Here is a 17,663-nt window from a genome sequence, read left to right as displayed (position 1 = left end):
ATGTCAATGATTGGTGAGCTTACATTCTTTCTTGGTTTTCAAGTCAAGCAAATGAAAGAAGGCATCTTCATCTCTTAAGAGAAATACACAAAAGATCTTCTCAAGAGATTCAAGATGGATGAATGTAAGCCAATCAAGACCCCAATGCCTACCAATGGACATCTCGACCTAGATGAGGGAGGTAACTCGGTTGATCAAACTCTCTACCGTTCTATGATTGGTAGCTTGTTATATTTAACCGCATCTAGGCCCGACATCATGTTTAGTGTGTGTATGTGTGCTAGATTTCAAGCTAGTCCTAAGGAAACACATTTAATTGCCGTAAAAAGAATCCTTAGGTATCTTAAGCACACACCAAGCATTGGCCTTTGGTATCCCAAAGGAGCTTTATTTGTATTAATTGGCTATTCCGATTCGGACTACGCCGGATGCAAAGTTGATAGAAATAGCACATCCGGAGGGTGCCATTTGCTTGGTAGATCTCTTGTGTCTTGGTCCTCCAAGAAACAAAATAGTGTGGCTTTGTCCACCGCCGAAGCGGAATACATTGCCGCGGGTGCTTGTTGTGCACAAATATTGTATATGAAACAAACTTTACTAGACTATGGAGTAGTTCTAGAGAAAGTACCTCTTTTGTGCGACAATGAAAGCGCGGTAAAACTTGCAAATAATCCGGTTCAACACTCTCGCACCAAGCATATAGATATCCGCCATCACTTTCTAAGAGATCATGTAGCTAAAAATGATATATCACTAGAAGGTGTAAGATCCGAAGATCAATTAGCGGATATCTTCACTAAACCGCTAGATGAGGCTACATTTTGTAGATTGCGGAATGAGCTCAATGTACTTGATTTTAGTAACTTCACTAAAAATTGAGCTTGTGTTGTCCCTTGCATTCATTGTAATATACAACATGTTTAATTTGTGGCAATGCATATAGGGCTTGTCTAACATGGTTAAGATAACCGCCGAAAAGCGTGTGAAGAAGCTTAACCTTGGATCAAACTTGACAAGCAACTAGATTTACTTACAAGTATTACATATGCATGAATGTTGTTTTGTCGTTTTGTTCCATTTGCCCTCTTGTTGCCTATTTTCTTAAAATGAATTATAGCATAAGGCAAAATATTTTGAAAAATATGAGGGTTTGAGAGAGGTCACTCACATCAGTCCCAATTGGTGTTTATTTGGATCTTATTCAAGTTGGGACTTGATTGGGAACAGGTAGCGCGAAGGAATGTTGAAGGATTGCTGGAAAAGGTGCACCGGACGCTGCACCGGACGCTGCTGTCCAGCGTCCGGTCAGTTCACAGGAGGTGAACTGCTGTTGAAGGAGTGACCGGACGCTGCGTCTGTGCGTCCGGTTAGGAAGGGTTCAGCGTCCGGTCGATCGAAGGATGATCAAGTTGTACTGACCGGACCCTGCCTACGTCCGGTCATGGACCACCGGACGCGTCCGGTCACGATTTCAGAGGATTTGGACCTCTCTGGAATCGACCGAACGCTGGGTGGTAGCGTCCGGTCGCTACCACCGGAGCGTCCGGTCAGTGGATCTCGCGTGACTTCAGGTCTCTTTTCCCCGTTTCCTTTTCTGTCACGATTTGGGGGATTATTTATCCGGACCTTCGTTTCTACTTCCCTGACCTAACCAGCGCCGCCGTGACCTAGCCCAAGCCGCCGCCGCAGCCTAGCCACGCGCCACTTGCTCCGGTCACCTCGCGCCCGCGCCGTCGTGCCCCTGCCTAGCCGCGTCGCCGCAGCCTCCCCGAGCCCGCAGCCGAGCCTCGCGCCCCGGCCTCGCGCGCCACCGAGCCCCGCGCTAGCTCATCTTGGAGCACCGCCGTCCCGCGCGCCACCACGCCTGCTCAGCATCTCGCCGGCCTCCTCGCGCCCAAGCTCCGCCGGTCAATCGTTGCCAAGGCTGCCGGTCTTCGCCAAGTGCTCTTGCCCTTTCCTCCCATTGATTGGTATGGCAAGTTTTGTGTTTCAATCTTGATCTCCAATTGTGACCTAGATCAAATTCTAAACGCACTGATTCCCCATTGCATTCAGGGCATTTGACCTAACCCTAGCCCGGTTCCGAGGATCCCCCGCGTGATATCTTATCTCTTCTCGGATCGCTGATCGTCAGGTAGAAAGCCACTCGATTCAAATTCGCATCTACATTGCTTTCTCTATTAGGGATTCGCATCTATTAGATATATGGTATTTATTTGTATATCCATCTATTCTATCGTGCAGTGAGTCGATTCCGTTGTGTTTCGTCTGGCAGTTGGCAGTCAACTCGGAGCCAAGCTCGCGAGTAAGGATCGAGGCCAAGCCTCGAAAGCGGCAGTTTGACAGTTGATCTTCATCAGCGGCAGTTCACCATCTTGTCTGTTCAGATGGCTCGCACCAAGAACGTTGGTGGTGGCCCAGGTGATGATGATCGGAGGCCCCAGCCTCGCCAGCCAGCCGGATCGAAGGGTAAGTCAACCAAGCAGGTGACATCCAAGAAGCGGAAGTACCCCGATGCAGAGACAGCGAGAGCAGCAGCTGTTGCAGAGGCTGCAGAGCGTGCCGAGAGAGGTGGTGTCTGCAGAGGAGTTGTCATTGCAGATCAGCCGGTTTCACCAGCACTGAGAGCTGTGATTGAGGAGGTTGAGCGTCGTCACGGTAGTCCAGCTGGGACTGCCACGTTTGCAGGTCGACGGGTCGCCATTGAGGAGGGTCCGTCAGCACAGCAGCAGCCCCCACCAGCAGAGCCTCAGCCAGCCCAGGAGACTCAGGAGAGTCAGGAGACCGAGCCGGCACCTCAGCTACGCCGCTCGAGTCATACCAGTGTTGCAGTTCCACCGAGGCCAGTTACACAGCGCAGGGGTTCTCGCCCTCCGCCCAAACCACAGGGTCCGCCTCCAGTGGTTCACCTCGACTTGAGGGCCGCTACAGCCAGGCAGGTTCAACAGCTGCGGTTTGTTGAGTTTGAGGTTTGGTTTCCTCCGAGGAGGGATGAGAGAGCAGCTGAGGGGTTCTACACGCCACTGCATGAGGATTTCTACAATGCATATCTTAACAGTGGGGCAGTGTTCAGATCACAGAGGGTCTGTCAGATAGAGTCCATTGTGGCAGCAGCCGGAGAGAGCATTCGGCAATACTTATCATATTTGCCAGGACTAACAGATTTGATTGGACGGACGGGCATATATGTACCATCTTGGGTCCGTCAGTTTTATGCCTCGCTCTACATTGATCCTCATCACAGATTCATTCACTTTGCTTTCAAAGGCAAAGACTACAGAGTGACTAGTGGCAGAGCCAGGGAGATATTGAGGCTACAGGAGCAGCCTGTAAAGATGCATGAGGTGTGCTATGGACATCAGGAGCCTCCCAGGCGTCCTCATGGAGGGCAGGTGCCCCCTACAGATTTAGTGCGGCATTGCTTCAAGGAGCCGTTTGGAGAGGGGTCGAGCAGGAACCCCAGTGACTTGACTCCTACAGCGAGGATACTAGAGGCCATCATTAGGAGGACACTGCTTCCCAGGTTGGGATACAGGGAGGGCTTGACTCGCTTACAGCTCTAGCTTCTCAATGCCATCATGCAGATGACAGTGTTTGACATCTGGGACCTCCTTCTTTCAGAGATGGAGGATACTATAGCTGAGGGATTCAAGGGTCGCAGGCAGCTTCCCTATGCTCATTGGATCACGTTCCTCATCCGCAGGGTTGTGCTTGATAAACCCCCTGGCATGATGGATGAGTATACAGGTGCCACTACAGAGTTCCCGGCTTACAACCTATCACAGAGGATCAGACACGCCACTCCTCAGGCACCCAGTCAGCCTAGCCGTCGCCCTGACATGCCAGAGTCTGCAGCTCAGCAGGATGAGATCATCAGAGGGATTGCAGCCACTGAGGAGGAGGAGCTAGAGGCACAGCAGGAGGTGAGTGAGTACAGTGACAGCTCTGATGACGACTACCAGCCTATACCTCAGATGCCTCCATGCAGACACGATGCAGAGGCAGGTAGCTCTAGTTCTGCTCCACCTGCTCCACAGACAAACCCTGCTCTCATTGCTATTCTTGAGCGGATGCAGCAGGATCAGACACGACAGGCACAGGAGACAGCTGCAAACTTCGCACAGTTTCAGGCTCGACAGGACGAGTTCCAGCGTCAGCAGCAGCTCCTTCAGCACCAGCAGTTACTTATGCAGCAGCAGCTCATGGGATTCATGCAGCATGTAGTGACAGCTATTGGGGTCCCACTGCCACAGCCTTTGCCCCAGCTTGCACAGCCTCCCACCACTTCGATGACTCCAGCAGTACAGCCCAGTGGGCTTCAGAGTCAGGGATAGCCTCCAGCTCAGTTTCCTTCACCTCCTGTACAGGTGTCCTAGTGGTTAGCCTCACCTGGTGTAGCCCCGCAGTTCACTCCTTATCACACGGGTTTCTCACCAGAGCAGACTTCCTCACTATTCGTGCCTGAGTCGTCAGTCTCCAGGAGTCTTGGAGCATCATTCAGTGAGTTGACCGGCATGCCTACTCCGCCTCACATGCATGCTGCCGGTCCATCTACAGCAGCTCCAGCTATCATGACTACTCAGAGGCTCCCCTCGTCTGTCGCCTCGTCAGATCCTACGACAGACATTCTTGCAGCTTCACAGGCAGCACCAGCCCCAGCTCAGACCCAGACCGTTTCAGCGACACTTCCTGCTTCAGAGGGTCAGTCAGTTCAGAGCTCAGGGTCAGATGATGATGGCGCCTAGTTCCATCTTGCTCCACGTACTTCAGCGCCCGACTCGTCCGCTACAGCCCCGCCGTCCGACCCCTAGGTTTTGGTGTTTGACGCCAAAGGGGGAGAGGGTTTGAGTATGTAGACTTGGGGGGAGCGAGTTTTAGGGGGAGCTAGTTATCTAGTATTAGCTTATTATATACATTTGGAGTTTTATTTGTGTGATACACTATTACTTATGCATTCGTGTGTTTACTTTCATGCATACTATTATATATATGTGATAGTGCTATCTACGTGATTGTGATATTTGACATGTGTGACTTCTACTTTGCTTTATCTATATGTCATATCACTTGTGTAATGCTCATTTGATTTTGCTTCCGCGTTTATACTTTGAAGCAAATGAGCTTTGTTATTTGTACTCATGCTTAATCCATATTCTTTGAGTACATTTGTGTTGGCTTGGGTCATATAAGCTTGACTAACTCTTTTGTTCTTATTGACAAAAGCTTATATGAACCAAGCCCGTCAAAAACCTCACTCCATAACATACTCGAGGTGGTATTGTCATCAATCACCAAAAAGGGGGAGATTGAAAGCATCTAGGCCCCTAGTTGGATTTCGGTGATTAATGTCAATACAAGATTACTATGACTAACGTGTGTTTTGCAGAGGCAATTAAGTTAGGTCATGGTAATGGAGATCGATTGGGCAATTGAGGTTGTCATGCCCCTACGATGGAAATCGTTTCGGTTTTCAAAGGATGGACGACAAGGTTAAGGATAACGAGTTCTAAGTGTCAATTGAAGTTGGAGAGACACTTAGAGTAGTTTAGGACTTTGTTTTTCCTTTGGCCGTACTATGAAGGGGGGTATGAACGGGTAGCTTGACCTAGTTAAGTCTAGTGAGTTAGGTGTGGTGCACACTTGTTTAAACTAGCTCTAGGTAGCTCCTATGAATGCCTAAGATCTTTTGGAGCAAACTTCATTCACATATGTTCGGAAGTTGGAAGTGAATGGAGGGTCAAACACTGACCGGACGCTGGCTCTGGTGCGACCGGACGCTGGCCGCAGGGTCCGGTCAGTTCATTTGACTGAAGGTGAACAAGTCTGATGTGACCGGACGCTGGAAGGTCATGTGACCGGACGCTGAGGACCAGCGTCCGGTCGACTCCAGTAAGGGTCCAGACTTGGGAAAGAGTGACCGGACGCGTCCGGTCAGTGCTGACAGGACCCTGAGGGTTCAGCGTCCGGTCGAGTCCAGTAAGGGTTTTATGCGATCAGACGCGTCCGGTCAGTGCTGACCGGACCCTGCCAGTGTCCGGTCGACTCTTTAATACTGGTTCGCGGGTTGAACTGACCGGAGCGTCCGGTCATCACGATCGGAGCGTCCGGTCGTCCCGCAGAAGCTCATAACGGTTCGTTTTTCAGGCTGGCTTATAAATAGAAGGTTCACTCGTGAGTGGAGTATCTTTTGCTCATTCCAACAGCTGAGAAACACGTTTGTGAGTGCCAAGAAGAGCAAGGTCCTAGTGAGGTGTTTGTGATTTGAGAATCCAAGAGAGTAGCCTCACTAGCAAATCAAGAGTAGCAAAGTGTGCATCCATCTTCTCATTAGGCTTCGCGTGGTCAAGTGAGAGTTCGTGCTTGTTACTCTTGGTGATCGCCATCACCTAGACGGCTTGGTGGTGATTGGGAGTTTGGTGTTCACCCGGCGGAGCTTGTGGGTGACCCAACTCAAGTTGTGAGCGGCTTTGGGTGATTCGCCGCGACGGAGTGTCGAAGAATCAACCCGTAGAGAGCACTTGATCCTTGCGCGGATCAAGGGGGAGCTACACCCTTGCGCGGGTGCTCCAACGAGGACTAGTGGGGAGTGGCGACTCTCCGATACCTCGGCAAAACATCATCGCGTTCCTTTCTCTCTCTATTTACGTTGAGCATTTACTTTGAGCATTTACTTTAAGCAATTCAATACTTGTTTTACATCCATAGAATTGCTTGCTAGAGTAAGTTTGGAACTTAGGTTGCGAGGTTGTTGTGCATTAGTTTGATATAAACACTTTTCTAGGCACAAGAGGTTAATTGGGCTATCCGTAGGATTTGATTATTGCAAGAGAATTTAGAATTAGCCCAATTCACCCCCCCCCTCTTGGGCATCTTGATCCTTTCAGACGCAACTCCTGATCCATTTACCGAGTTTAGCTTTGCTAAGGGACTAGCAAATGTTAAGCTTGGGGAAGTTTATTGACGGTAGTGAATAAACATTATAAACCATCAATATAACATGCATAAGGGCATAATGTAATCTCCAACAAAGGTCTAGGGGGTTAAACTAATAAATTCCATAAGTTTTGGTGAATCCGTGTTTTCTGCAAGGTTTATCCAGAAAACCATCAAGGTAGACCTAGATGTCAGACTTAATCACGCTTATCCACAGTGAAAACAATCCCAGAATGGTTCTAGAAGACTCGAGAGGACTCCACACCAAAGCGGAGGGCGAGACGCCGCCAGGTGGGGCCAGCCGACCCTACCTGTAGGCTAGCCGGCCCCTGGGGTCTTGAAAGCTCTAGTTTGGTTTTGATAAATTGATGAAACCCTAAGTGCTAACCTAGTTTATCAAAGTGAATATGAGATAGGAAGCACTACTCCAAGTGATGAAGTAATGGTGAAAATCATGATGATGGTGATGGCACGGTGATGATCAAATGCTTGGACTTGGAAAAAGAAGAAAGAGAAAAACAAAAAACTCAAGGCAAAGGTGAAACTTGATAGGAGCTTTTTTGTTTTGGTGATCGAGACACTTAGTAAGTGTGATCACATTTAGGATCGATAGTCGTACTATTAAGAGAGGTGAAACTCATATCGAAATGCGGTTATCAAAGTGCCACTAGATGCTCTAACTCATTGCATATGCATTTAGGATCTAGTGGAGTGCTAACACCCTTGAAAACATTTGTGAAAATATGCTAACACATGTGCACAAGGTGATACACTTGGTGGTTGGCACATTTGAGCAAGGGTAAAGAAGATAGAGTTGAAAAGGAGTTAGTCGCGCTGGTCACAGAGTGACCGGACATGACCAAAATTGGGACCGGGCGCGTCCGGTATTTTATCCAGTCTTGGGGTAGTCAGACAGAAGTGACCGGACACGTCCGGAATCAGGACCAGACACGTCTGATATTTGGACCCGAGGTGAGCGACTAAGTGAAAGTGACTGGACTCTGGCTCTATGGAGTGACCGAACGCTGATGAGTTACTGATCAGCATCAGGTCAAAGTGATATAGCCTGATGCAGGATTGCAAAGAGCGACCGGACGCGTCCAGTCGCCACACCGGACGTGTCCGGTCATCCCAGAGCGGCTCTGCGAGCTCTCTGGACTCAACCTGACGCTGTGTCTCCTGGGTCCGGTCATTTTCTAATAGCGCGTCCGATCATGTAGTATTACTGTGCACAGAGATAGCCGTTGGGTGCCAATGGCTAAACAATTTGAAAGGGACATGTGGCGGTCAGGCTACGACCGAACGCAGCGACCGGACACGTCCGGTCACCACACCGAACGCATCCGGTGCACATGACCTGCGCGTCCGGTCATTCCACAGTCATATTACTGTGCGCAGAGATAGCCATTGGGTGCCAATGGCTAAACAATTTGAAAAGGACACATGGCGGTCAAGCTGCGGTCGGACGCATTCGGTCACCACACCGGACGCGTCCGATGCACACGACCTGCGCGTCCGGTTATCCCATAGTCAGCCCAATAATTGAGCCAACGACTTTATTGTTTGGGGGTGTCTATAAATATCGTTTGGTCGGCTCTAGCTCACTCTCTTAGCTATTTGAATTGACATAGCAACCATGTGAGCTTAGCCTAAGCCCTCCCACTTATCTCTATCATTGATTCATCATCTTTGTGAGATTGGGAAAGAATCCAAGTGCATTGCTTGAGTGTTTGCATCTAGAGGCACTTGGTATTCGTGTTTCGCTGCAGGTTTGGCTTGTTACTCTTGGTGGTTGCCGCCACCTAGACGGCTTAGAGCAGCGAGGATCGTCGAGCAGAGGTTGGTGATTGTCTTCGGCTCCGATCATGGTGATTGTGAGGGGTTATTGACCTTTCCCCGATAGAGAGACAAAAGGTACTCTAGTAAATTACTCGTGGCTTGTGTGATCCTCATCTTGTGTTGGTTGTGTGGCACCCTATTGAGGGTTTGGCGTGTGATGCCAATTAGCGCATAAACCTCTAAGTGAGTGAACCACCACAATAGGGACTAGCTTGCCAGCAAACAAGTGAACTTTGAGGAAAAATCATTGTGTCTTGATTATCTCCTTGGTATTCATCGGTATTCACTCATTGGTCACTTGCCACGGCGGTATATCTCTCTACCACTCTCTTATATTTCATTATACATTCACTTGGATAGAGCTAGTGGTAGTTAAGACTTGATAGTGTATCATTTAATTGTATTACTCTCACTAGGTTGATCACCTAGGTGTATATTAGTGACATAGCTTTGTTGTGATATACTAGAGATAATAGAACATAGAATTGGGTAGGTGGCTTGTAACCCCAAGGATAGTGCTAGCGCAAAATTCGCTTCACCATCTCATTGACTAATCATTTGTCTTAGTGTTGTTGTAGAAATTTTTAATAGGCTATTCACCCCCTCTAGCCATTAGGACCTTTCAGGTCTACATGTCAGCCCCCCGTTGCTATGTCGGTTCTCCACCGCCTCCTAGAGTGTATCTATGCCATTTATTCAAGTCCGTTTGATTCGAGGGCTTAGGATTAACGCTCCGGCCTATATATACCACCCCCTAAGGCAATAAGTCATTTAAGAAGACATAAACCCTAATCATCCTTAGAGCTCCACCATATTCTAGGGCATAGCTAGTTAGGCTAGGTCTAGAGGGAGGCAAGCATGTTTCGCTTGGATTCCTGATCGTGTCAAGAGCGTGGTTTGGTATAATCTTTGTACCCCTGTCTTTTGTATCTCTCATTACTTTTATATGTTTGCTACAATTGTTATGACAACATTATTCATATCGTTTATGTTCCTAGTTATCATGTTCATGGTCTACTTTGATTATATACTTAGTATAGCTATATTATCCTTATATTTATGCATAAGTTCGTATAGCGCTCACTCTAGGGTATCATGGGTGAGTGGTCGAAATTGTGTAAGCGTGGTGCTTATACGTTGTTTACCTGCGGATACACCCTATATTCTAAGTCATGTGATAGATCGTAGATGTGACACTCCCGTTGAGTCCTTTGTAGTCGACTCCCCGAATATAGACATACAAGTAGGATCTAGTTACGAAGGAAGACAAGCTCTGTTCTTAATCTTTCTTAGTAATATCCTTTATGTGTAGATATGAAGTTAATATTGGCCACGACTACTAGGTGTAATTGCACTCATCAATGTATGCTTTGACTTATAATTAAGAATGACTTAGGAATTATTCCTCTAATACTATACTTAACCATGCTAATGCCATAGAAAGGAGTACTCTGAGTGATCAATGATTAGTTATTATGCACTATTCATATATATATATATATATATATATATATATATATATATATATATATATATATATATATATATATATATATATATATATACCTCTTGACTTACCCCTGTTGTGAGTAGAATATTGGTTATGGTTTACTTCTCCATCAATAGCATAAGTTATCAATACATGTCCTTGCCAGACCTTCCCTGTGGTAAAAATATAAATAACGATACCTGAAATACTCCTGGATGAAGTGCTACAATGGTATATTATCTGTGCGCTTGCAGATCCCTTTCATATACATATACATATATATATATATGTATGTATATATATATGTATATATACATATATATATATACTCTTCCTAGTCACATAAAATAATAAAGAGCAACTTAGTATTATTCTAGTAGTATGCTAGGTAGTACCAATAAGCATCTCTGGCGTCATCACTAGGGATGATAACCTGGTAAAGTAATGTTAAGAGATGTAGACATACATTAGGTAGCTATTGAAACAAGTGACAAGTTAATAAATACTAACAACGCCGCGGCCACCTCCATCCGCCTGCCATGGCCACTATCGACCGGTGACCTCTAGCCACTCCATGGCATCGAGCTCCGCGTCGACGAGCCTCTATTCGTCCAAGCAGCAGGTAGATATTGTGTTGAAAGCACATGTTGAAAAAATATGTTTCAGATGTATATATGTTGCAAATGTTTTATCTAGATGTTGCAAAAGTAGATCTGGTGTTGCATATGTTGCAAGTGTATGTTCTAAATGTTTCTGCTGTTTTAGACATATGTTGCAAGTGTCTATTCAAAATGTTTCATCTGTTTCAGACGTTTCTTGAGAGTGTTTTCATATAGATGTTGTATATGATGCAGTGGCTATACAAATATGTCACAAGAGTATGTTCCAAATGTTCATTTATTTTTAGACGAATGTTGCTGCAATTGTTTCATGGTTCAAACGTATACTCTTGGATGAGATGGCTGGAGTCACGCGGCCCAAGTTTTGAAAGTCGACGACTACGACGCGCCTAGTCGCTAGGCTATGGCTCGGCGCCTGGACTAGGGGGGTAGTTGCCCCTCAAGTCGACGGGAGCGCCTAGGCGGCGCTAGGCGGCGCCTCCACGCGACTCGGCGGCGCCTAGAAGCCCTAGGCGGCACGGAATCAACTCGAGTCGGCCCGGGTTTCCCAGCGCGCGCAAAATATTACGCGGCGGCCAGCGAGCGCGCGCGCGGGAAAGGTTGGCGCCGGGGGGAAATTGCCGCGCGCGCGACGGATAAGGCCGCGTATGGGTACCGAAGCCGCGCGTGACGCTATTCCGCTGCCAGGCGACGCTCCTCTCTGCCGGGAAGCAGCTTCCGCCGGCGCCGACGCTCCTCCCCGCCCGCCAGTCCGTTCCGACCTCGTCCTCCTCCACTCCTCCCCAGTCTCCGCCCAGCTCGTCCTCCTCCCCGCATCGAAGCCTCGAAGGGCCTCCCCGCCGGCTAACTCCCCGCCCCCAAATCCCTCCCCGGCGGTCATCTCCCTCAGGCGGAGCCCCAGCCCCCAAGGCCGATGCCCGAAGCCGAAGGTATGTCCTCCCCTGCTCTGCTCTGCTCCCTTGAACTGCTCTGCTCTATTTCCCTGCTGCTCTCCTCTCCTCATGTCATGTTTGCTTTGCTTTTGTGATCTTAGAACTCTTTGCTTTTGTCATGTGTGCTTGTGTTTTGTGTTGTGAGAACTAAGAACTGAGAATCATGTGTTGTAATGTGTGTCTTCTATCCATTTTATGTTCTCTGTTGCTGCCTGTTGTTGTCTTCTACTCTTCTCCATTGCAGTTGGACTGTTGGAGACTTGGAGCATTGCTGCATCAACTACAAGTAAGGAACATCACTTCTGTTATTCTGTATCAACTACAAGTAAGGACTAAGGACCTAAGGTATGTCTATCTAAATTATCATGATTTCTGCTATATAAATATATATATTATGCTATATATATTATATATTATACTAAATTGGCAAAACGCCTAGCAAAACGCCTAGCATCGCCTAGGCTAGCCTAGGCTGGACTAGTCGCTAGGCTAGGGGTCATCGCCTAGATTTCGCCTAGCGCCTAGAAAAACTTGGCACGCGGCATGCATCCGCAGATGGGGCGCGTGGATTTCCTCGTGCGAGCGCGATATGGAGCAGGCGAAGGAAGCGGGCGCAGGAGCAGGCGATCCCCGCGTGCGTGGGAGAAGCCGAGCGGGCGCGGGGCTATCCCCACGTGCATGCGTGCGAAAATCGAAGCAACGCTGGCTAGGCGGATGGAACTGGCATGATGTTTTCTCGCGTACCGGGGATGGAGGCACGGCGTTTCCCGCGTACGTGTGGGCGCATGAGAAACAGAGCAGGCAGTCAGGCACGGGTGTCCGTCCGGATGTCCGAGCACTAGTATCTCTGAGTCCATTAAGGTGCCTTGTCAACACATTGCAACGTTGTAGAAATTCACAGTGATGGACAGGTTGTTCCCTCCAACCAAACATCACTATTAACCGTCATCTACAGAGACGGTCAGAGTACCTGTCTCTAAAAATCGATCCGTCTCCGTTAGTGGTTCCCATAAAACACAAAGACCAAAAACTTATATCATTCATAGGACTCAAACTTGCGGCCGCACAACCTCCGTTAATGGTTCTTATAAAACGCAAAAACCAAAAAATTATATCATTCCTAGGACTCAAACATGCGGCCTGCCACTACTACACAAAATCTTTTGTGCAGCGTTTCCAAAATGGCCTCGGAGGCGGGCGGCCCGATTGCCCGCCTTGGTTATTCGAGGCAGGGCAGCCGGGCCAGCAACCGCCTCGGTTAATACATTAACCGAGGTGAGCATTGTAAAATGACCACCTTGGTTAATAAGTATTAACCGAGGCGGGCATTGTAAAATAACCGCCTCGGTTAATAAGTATTAACCGAGGCGGGCATTGTAACACAACCACCTCGGTAAATTAGGCCCAACTCAGGCCCAAACAAAATCCATTATACCAGGCTCATATATAATCAAGGACTTAGGGTTTCTTCTCAGTCATTCCTCTCCACACAGCTGACTCCACACAGCCGTCCCTTCCTCACTTTCTCCCTCCCTCCGACCCTCCCGGCGTCCTCTCCCTTCGACCGAGCGAGTGGCACGGGCAATGGGGGCCGCGCCTCCCTCCCTCCCTCCTCCTCCAGCGCGGCCGTGCGGCCGCCTCTTCCTCCTCTGACACCCCAGCGTGGCGGGACACTATTATTAATTGAGAAGTTACATGAGAATAAGATTTGAAAAGGCATGTCGCTCGAGAAGAAAAGTAAAATCGACATGCAACGGGAAGAACTTAATGGCCGACATCCACTTAGATCCAAAACGACCTTGATTAAGGAAAACTATAGTTGCTCTAGTAACGATATGTTATATATGAAAACAAAGATAACATGACACAAAATGACCTATAAAAGTCCATCAAAAACCAATTCGGACGCCTTCTTCCTTCGATCGTCCACTGTGTGACGGAGCTTGAGAATCACACTGAAAAGATAGCAAAGAAAAAGGAACACCTGCAAACACCCTTGCCAAATAAGTTTTGGAGACCGCGAAAGCCATTCACCGCTGACAAGATCTAGTACCTACTGAAAGAACATCGGCTGAGGAAACTCTTTAAAAAAAACACAGGTTTACAATCATTCACCATTACCATTAGAAAGAGTGTTGGAGATGCCAAAACTTGGTGTACAATAGAACAAAAAAAAGAGCTCAACCAGTCTATTGTACAAGAAACTGGTAATTAGAGATTCGCACTGGATGAATATGTAACGGCTATATTCATTCTGGTATTGTCTTTGTACTCTGATGTATCCGCTTGAACTACATCAATCCATGGCCCATAAGGCCCAATAATTAGCCCCTAACATCAAGCTACTCTGCCATCCAAACCTTACCCAACGAGTCTCCAGTGAAGTACCATAGTTGCAACCAAAGCTAACTTCAAATCATACTAATTTTTAAATTTGCACTGTTTCATCTTTCATGTAATATCACTATATAACTTCTCTAAAACAAATAAGCTACTAATGCACTATTGCACATCTCTGTTCCAGAAACGGACATACAAACAACTAGCGTCCCTCTAACACCGTTGCGAGGCTCATGTTATTCATAGAACTGCTAGTATTTTCTTCTGTTCCTTGAGTTGTTCCCCGGTATGAGAAATACATTGGCTGTATTGGTACTGGAAGTGGTGTAGTTTCATTCTCAAGCATGGTCACCACCGACAACATGAGTGGCCTACTATTTGGATTGTCTTGCACACATAATAGTCCGATCTGGATACACCGTAAAGCTTCACTGTAGGAACAACTCTTAGCCAGGGATGAGTCCACAAGATCTGTCGCTCTGTCGTCTATCCATAAGCTCCATGCCTGGGCCAATGGGATCAAATCATATAGAAATCAGAAAGGTTTTATTTGAATTGTGAGTAAAAATTAAACATAACACCACGCACTTACATAAGCTAGTAGGCTAGAGAAGCCCTTGCAATGAGTTAAACTGATCTTCAAGCTACTTATAATCTCCAAGACTATGACACCGAAACTATATGTATCTGACTTGACAGAAAACGCGCCATCCATTGCATATTCAGGAGACATGTAACCACTGCTCAAAAGAAGTAAACGATTTGGGTAAGTATACAGGGAAATAGAATTCACTTTAAAAGTGAAGGCGATGGTTACTCACTATGTTCCAACAACTCGATTAGTATTTGCTTCATGCTGGTTTCCACCAAAGATTCTTGCCATACCAAAATCTGATATCTTGGGGCTCATATCCGCGTCCAACAGTAAGTTGCTTGTTTTAAGATCTCTGTGAATTATAGTCAACCTTGAATCCTGATGAAGATAAAGAAGCCCTCTAGATACTCCTTTGATTATCTTGCAACGTGTTGGCCAATCAAGGAGATATTTACCTGCAGCATCTAAATTAAGCAATTCCAATGGTAACCATGTCACATGTTTCTTTTTTGTTCTTCTGTAAAAACTTTATTTTTTTGAAAAATGCAAAATATATAAGTTCATACATACCAAAAATAATGGAATCCAAGCTTCTGTTTGGTAAGTATTCATAAATCAACAACTTCTCATCTTCGTCGATGCAGCATCCAAGAAGCCTAACCAGGTTTCTGTGCTGCAATTTTGCAATCAGAACAACTTCATTTCTGAATTTCTCTACACCTTGTCCTAAACTTTGACCGAGCCTTTTGACTGCAACTTCTATGTTCTGTCCCAGCATACCCTGAGTTGTTTCACCATTATTAAATTGAACAAGCAGTGCCATAATTCTCACATTTCTACAGTATATTTAAAAGATGTATTTTTTTCCTAACCTTATAAACCTTCCCAAAGCCACCTTGCCCGAGCATATTTTCCTCAGAAAAATTGTTTGTTGCTGCTGCAATGTCTCCAAAGCTGACAAATGGAAGCTCTACATTTTCATCACCGAGTTCGTATGGCGCAGTCGAGTATCCTAGGATCGCTTTCCTCAAATTATCCTTGTTCCGACGTTTGGCTGACAGGGAAAGCATTTCCAATTGTTATTGATAAACCTTAGTATACTAGTAGTACAAAAATATTGTGCCTGAATTGTTCTTCGTGGTGAAGTTGCTCTCTCTTTTTTTTTCTCGATCGGTCTGATAGTCTGATTGTACCTCTAAGCTTGCATATCCAAACAAGGTACAGGCCAGCGGCCGTGAGTACAAGCACAGACGCCATCACTGGAACCAAGATTTTTGCCACACGCCCCCTCTTCCCTGTAGCTGCAGAAATGTATTACAGGAAGTATTAATCGTAGCTGATGATAAGATGATGGATTTTGCCACACGCGGCGTCGACGTTGCACAGGCCGAACGCACCGCACGACGCGTAGTCGTCGCAGGCGTCGCGCGGCAACCATGGGAATTCCTTCCACACCCGGCTGGACGGGATCCACAACAGGACCTGCACCTTGCCAACCTCGTCCAGCACGATGCGGGTGAAGGGCGTGCCGGCCGTGGTGTTGAGGACGTAGGTGACCTCGTCGGGGCCGTCCACCATCTGGATGTAAAACAACTTGTACTGCGAATCCATCTCCGGCACGCCGCTGAACCAGCGACCGTTCCACGGGCCGGCGCGGTACTTGGCGCTGCCTTGCCATGTGACGATGTCCGGCAGGCCCCTTGTGTCCATGACCCGACGGTAGTCCCCCGTCGCCGGGTCGTCCTTCGCCCGCCACGACGTGAGGGACCACTCCAGGCCGGTCTTTAGGTTCTTGCCGAACCTCATGCCGGCGAGCAAGGTGTTCGACGGGTGGTCGAACGACTGCCACTGGAAGGCGGCGCTCCTGCTGCTGCTGCTGCTCTGCTCGCGCACGACAAGGTTGCCGGACTCAAGCAGCTGAGCCACCGAAGAGGCAGAGGCGCCGGTCGTGTTTGAGGACCAGGCGGTCTGGCCAGAGCCGTCCAGAAGACGAAGGCCCACCCGGTTACTCATCACCAGGACGCCGGAGGTGGTGTTTAGCGGCGTGTCGCGGTTGGCCACCCACAAGACGGCGTCCGTACCAGACGCCGTGAACCAGATCCCGAGGTACCTCTTGGTTGGCACCGTGGTCGACGGGGAGAAGAAACCCAGGGTGAATGAGCCACCGGCGGAGAGCAGCGTCTCTCCATCGGTGATGTTGCCCCCGCTGTTCAGCGTGTCCAACGAAATGCCGGCGCCGGCGCCGGAGCTTCTTCTGAGAAGCAGTAGTAGCGTGGCAAAAATCAGGGCGAGGAGGTTGAGAACCGCCACGTGCGATGTATCTTTGTCCTTGCACACGAAATCAGGGTGGGGAGGCTGCTAGCTATTATACGAATAATGAAACTGTTACACCGTCGCATTTGCGCAATTAACGCATACTAGACCAGTCACGTCATATCTTCATCCAAAAGTAAATTCACGTCACTTTGTGATGATTTAAACATTTTTAAGTTTAAGTTTATAGAAAATAATATAAATATCTATAACTCTAATTTATTATAAAAACACATTCTACGGTCACTTAATACGCATCATATATATGGTACTTTTAGATAGAGTGAGTACTTGCTAAATAAAAAACAGATCACATCTACGATGTTGCCTGCTGCCGGTTGCGCGTGGGTATCTGAGATAGCCTCTTCCAGAGTGCTCTCCGCTGTCTTCATGGTTAATGTTGGTGTTTCGAGTAAACATCAATAAGTAAATTTGTGTTATTACGTGTTTGATCCGAATGGTGTACTAAAAGACATAATGTTTATACTGGTTCAGGCAGAATGTCTCTACGTCCAGTTCGTGACTGCTGCTCGTGTTATTAGCACTGAAAAGTTTATAGTAGGGGTTACAAACGGATGAGAGAGGAACATGTCTCAAGTCTC

The 17,663-nt window shown here is 47.4% G+C and overlaps 1 protein-coding gene across 1 annotated transcript; it reads right to left on the bottom strand.

Moving 5' to 3' along the window:
- Positions 1-13,992: 13,992 nt before the first annotated feature.
- On the bottom strand, positions 13,993-17,453 carry LOC136492406 (G-type lectin S-receptor-like serine/threonine-protein kinase RKS1). Its single transcript, XM_066488430.1, has 8 exons — positions 17,382-17,453; positions 16,146-17,103; positions 15,942-16,049; positions 15,621-15,802; positions 15,319-15,529; positions 14,975-15,212; positions 14,746-14,893; positions 13,993-14,658 (listed from the first exon to the last, which is right to left on the bottom strand). Exons 1-8 carry the CDS (start codon positions 17,451-17,453, stop codon positions 14,356-14,358), a joined length of 2,220 nt encoding a protein of 739 aa, XP_066344527.1. The 3' UTR covers positions 13,993-14,355.
- Positions 17,454-17,663: the final 210 nt, after the last annotated feature.

The sequence above is a fragment of the Miscanthus floridulus genome, chromosome 11 (genome assembly GCF_019320115.1).
Source record: "Miscanthus floridulus cultivar M001 chromosome 11, ASM1932011v1, whole genome shotgun sequence".
NCBI lineage: Eukaryota > Viridiplantae > Streptophyta > Magnoliopsida > Poales > Poaceae > Miscanthus > Miscanthus floridulus.
This window is presented reverse-complemented; position numbering and strand designations above follow the sequence as displayed.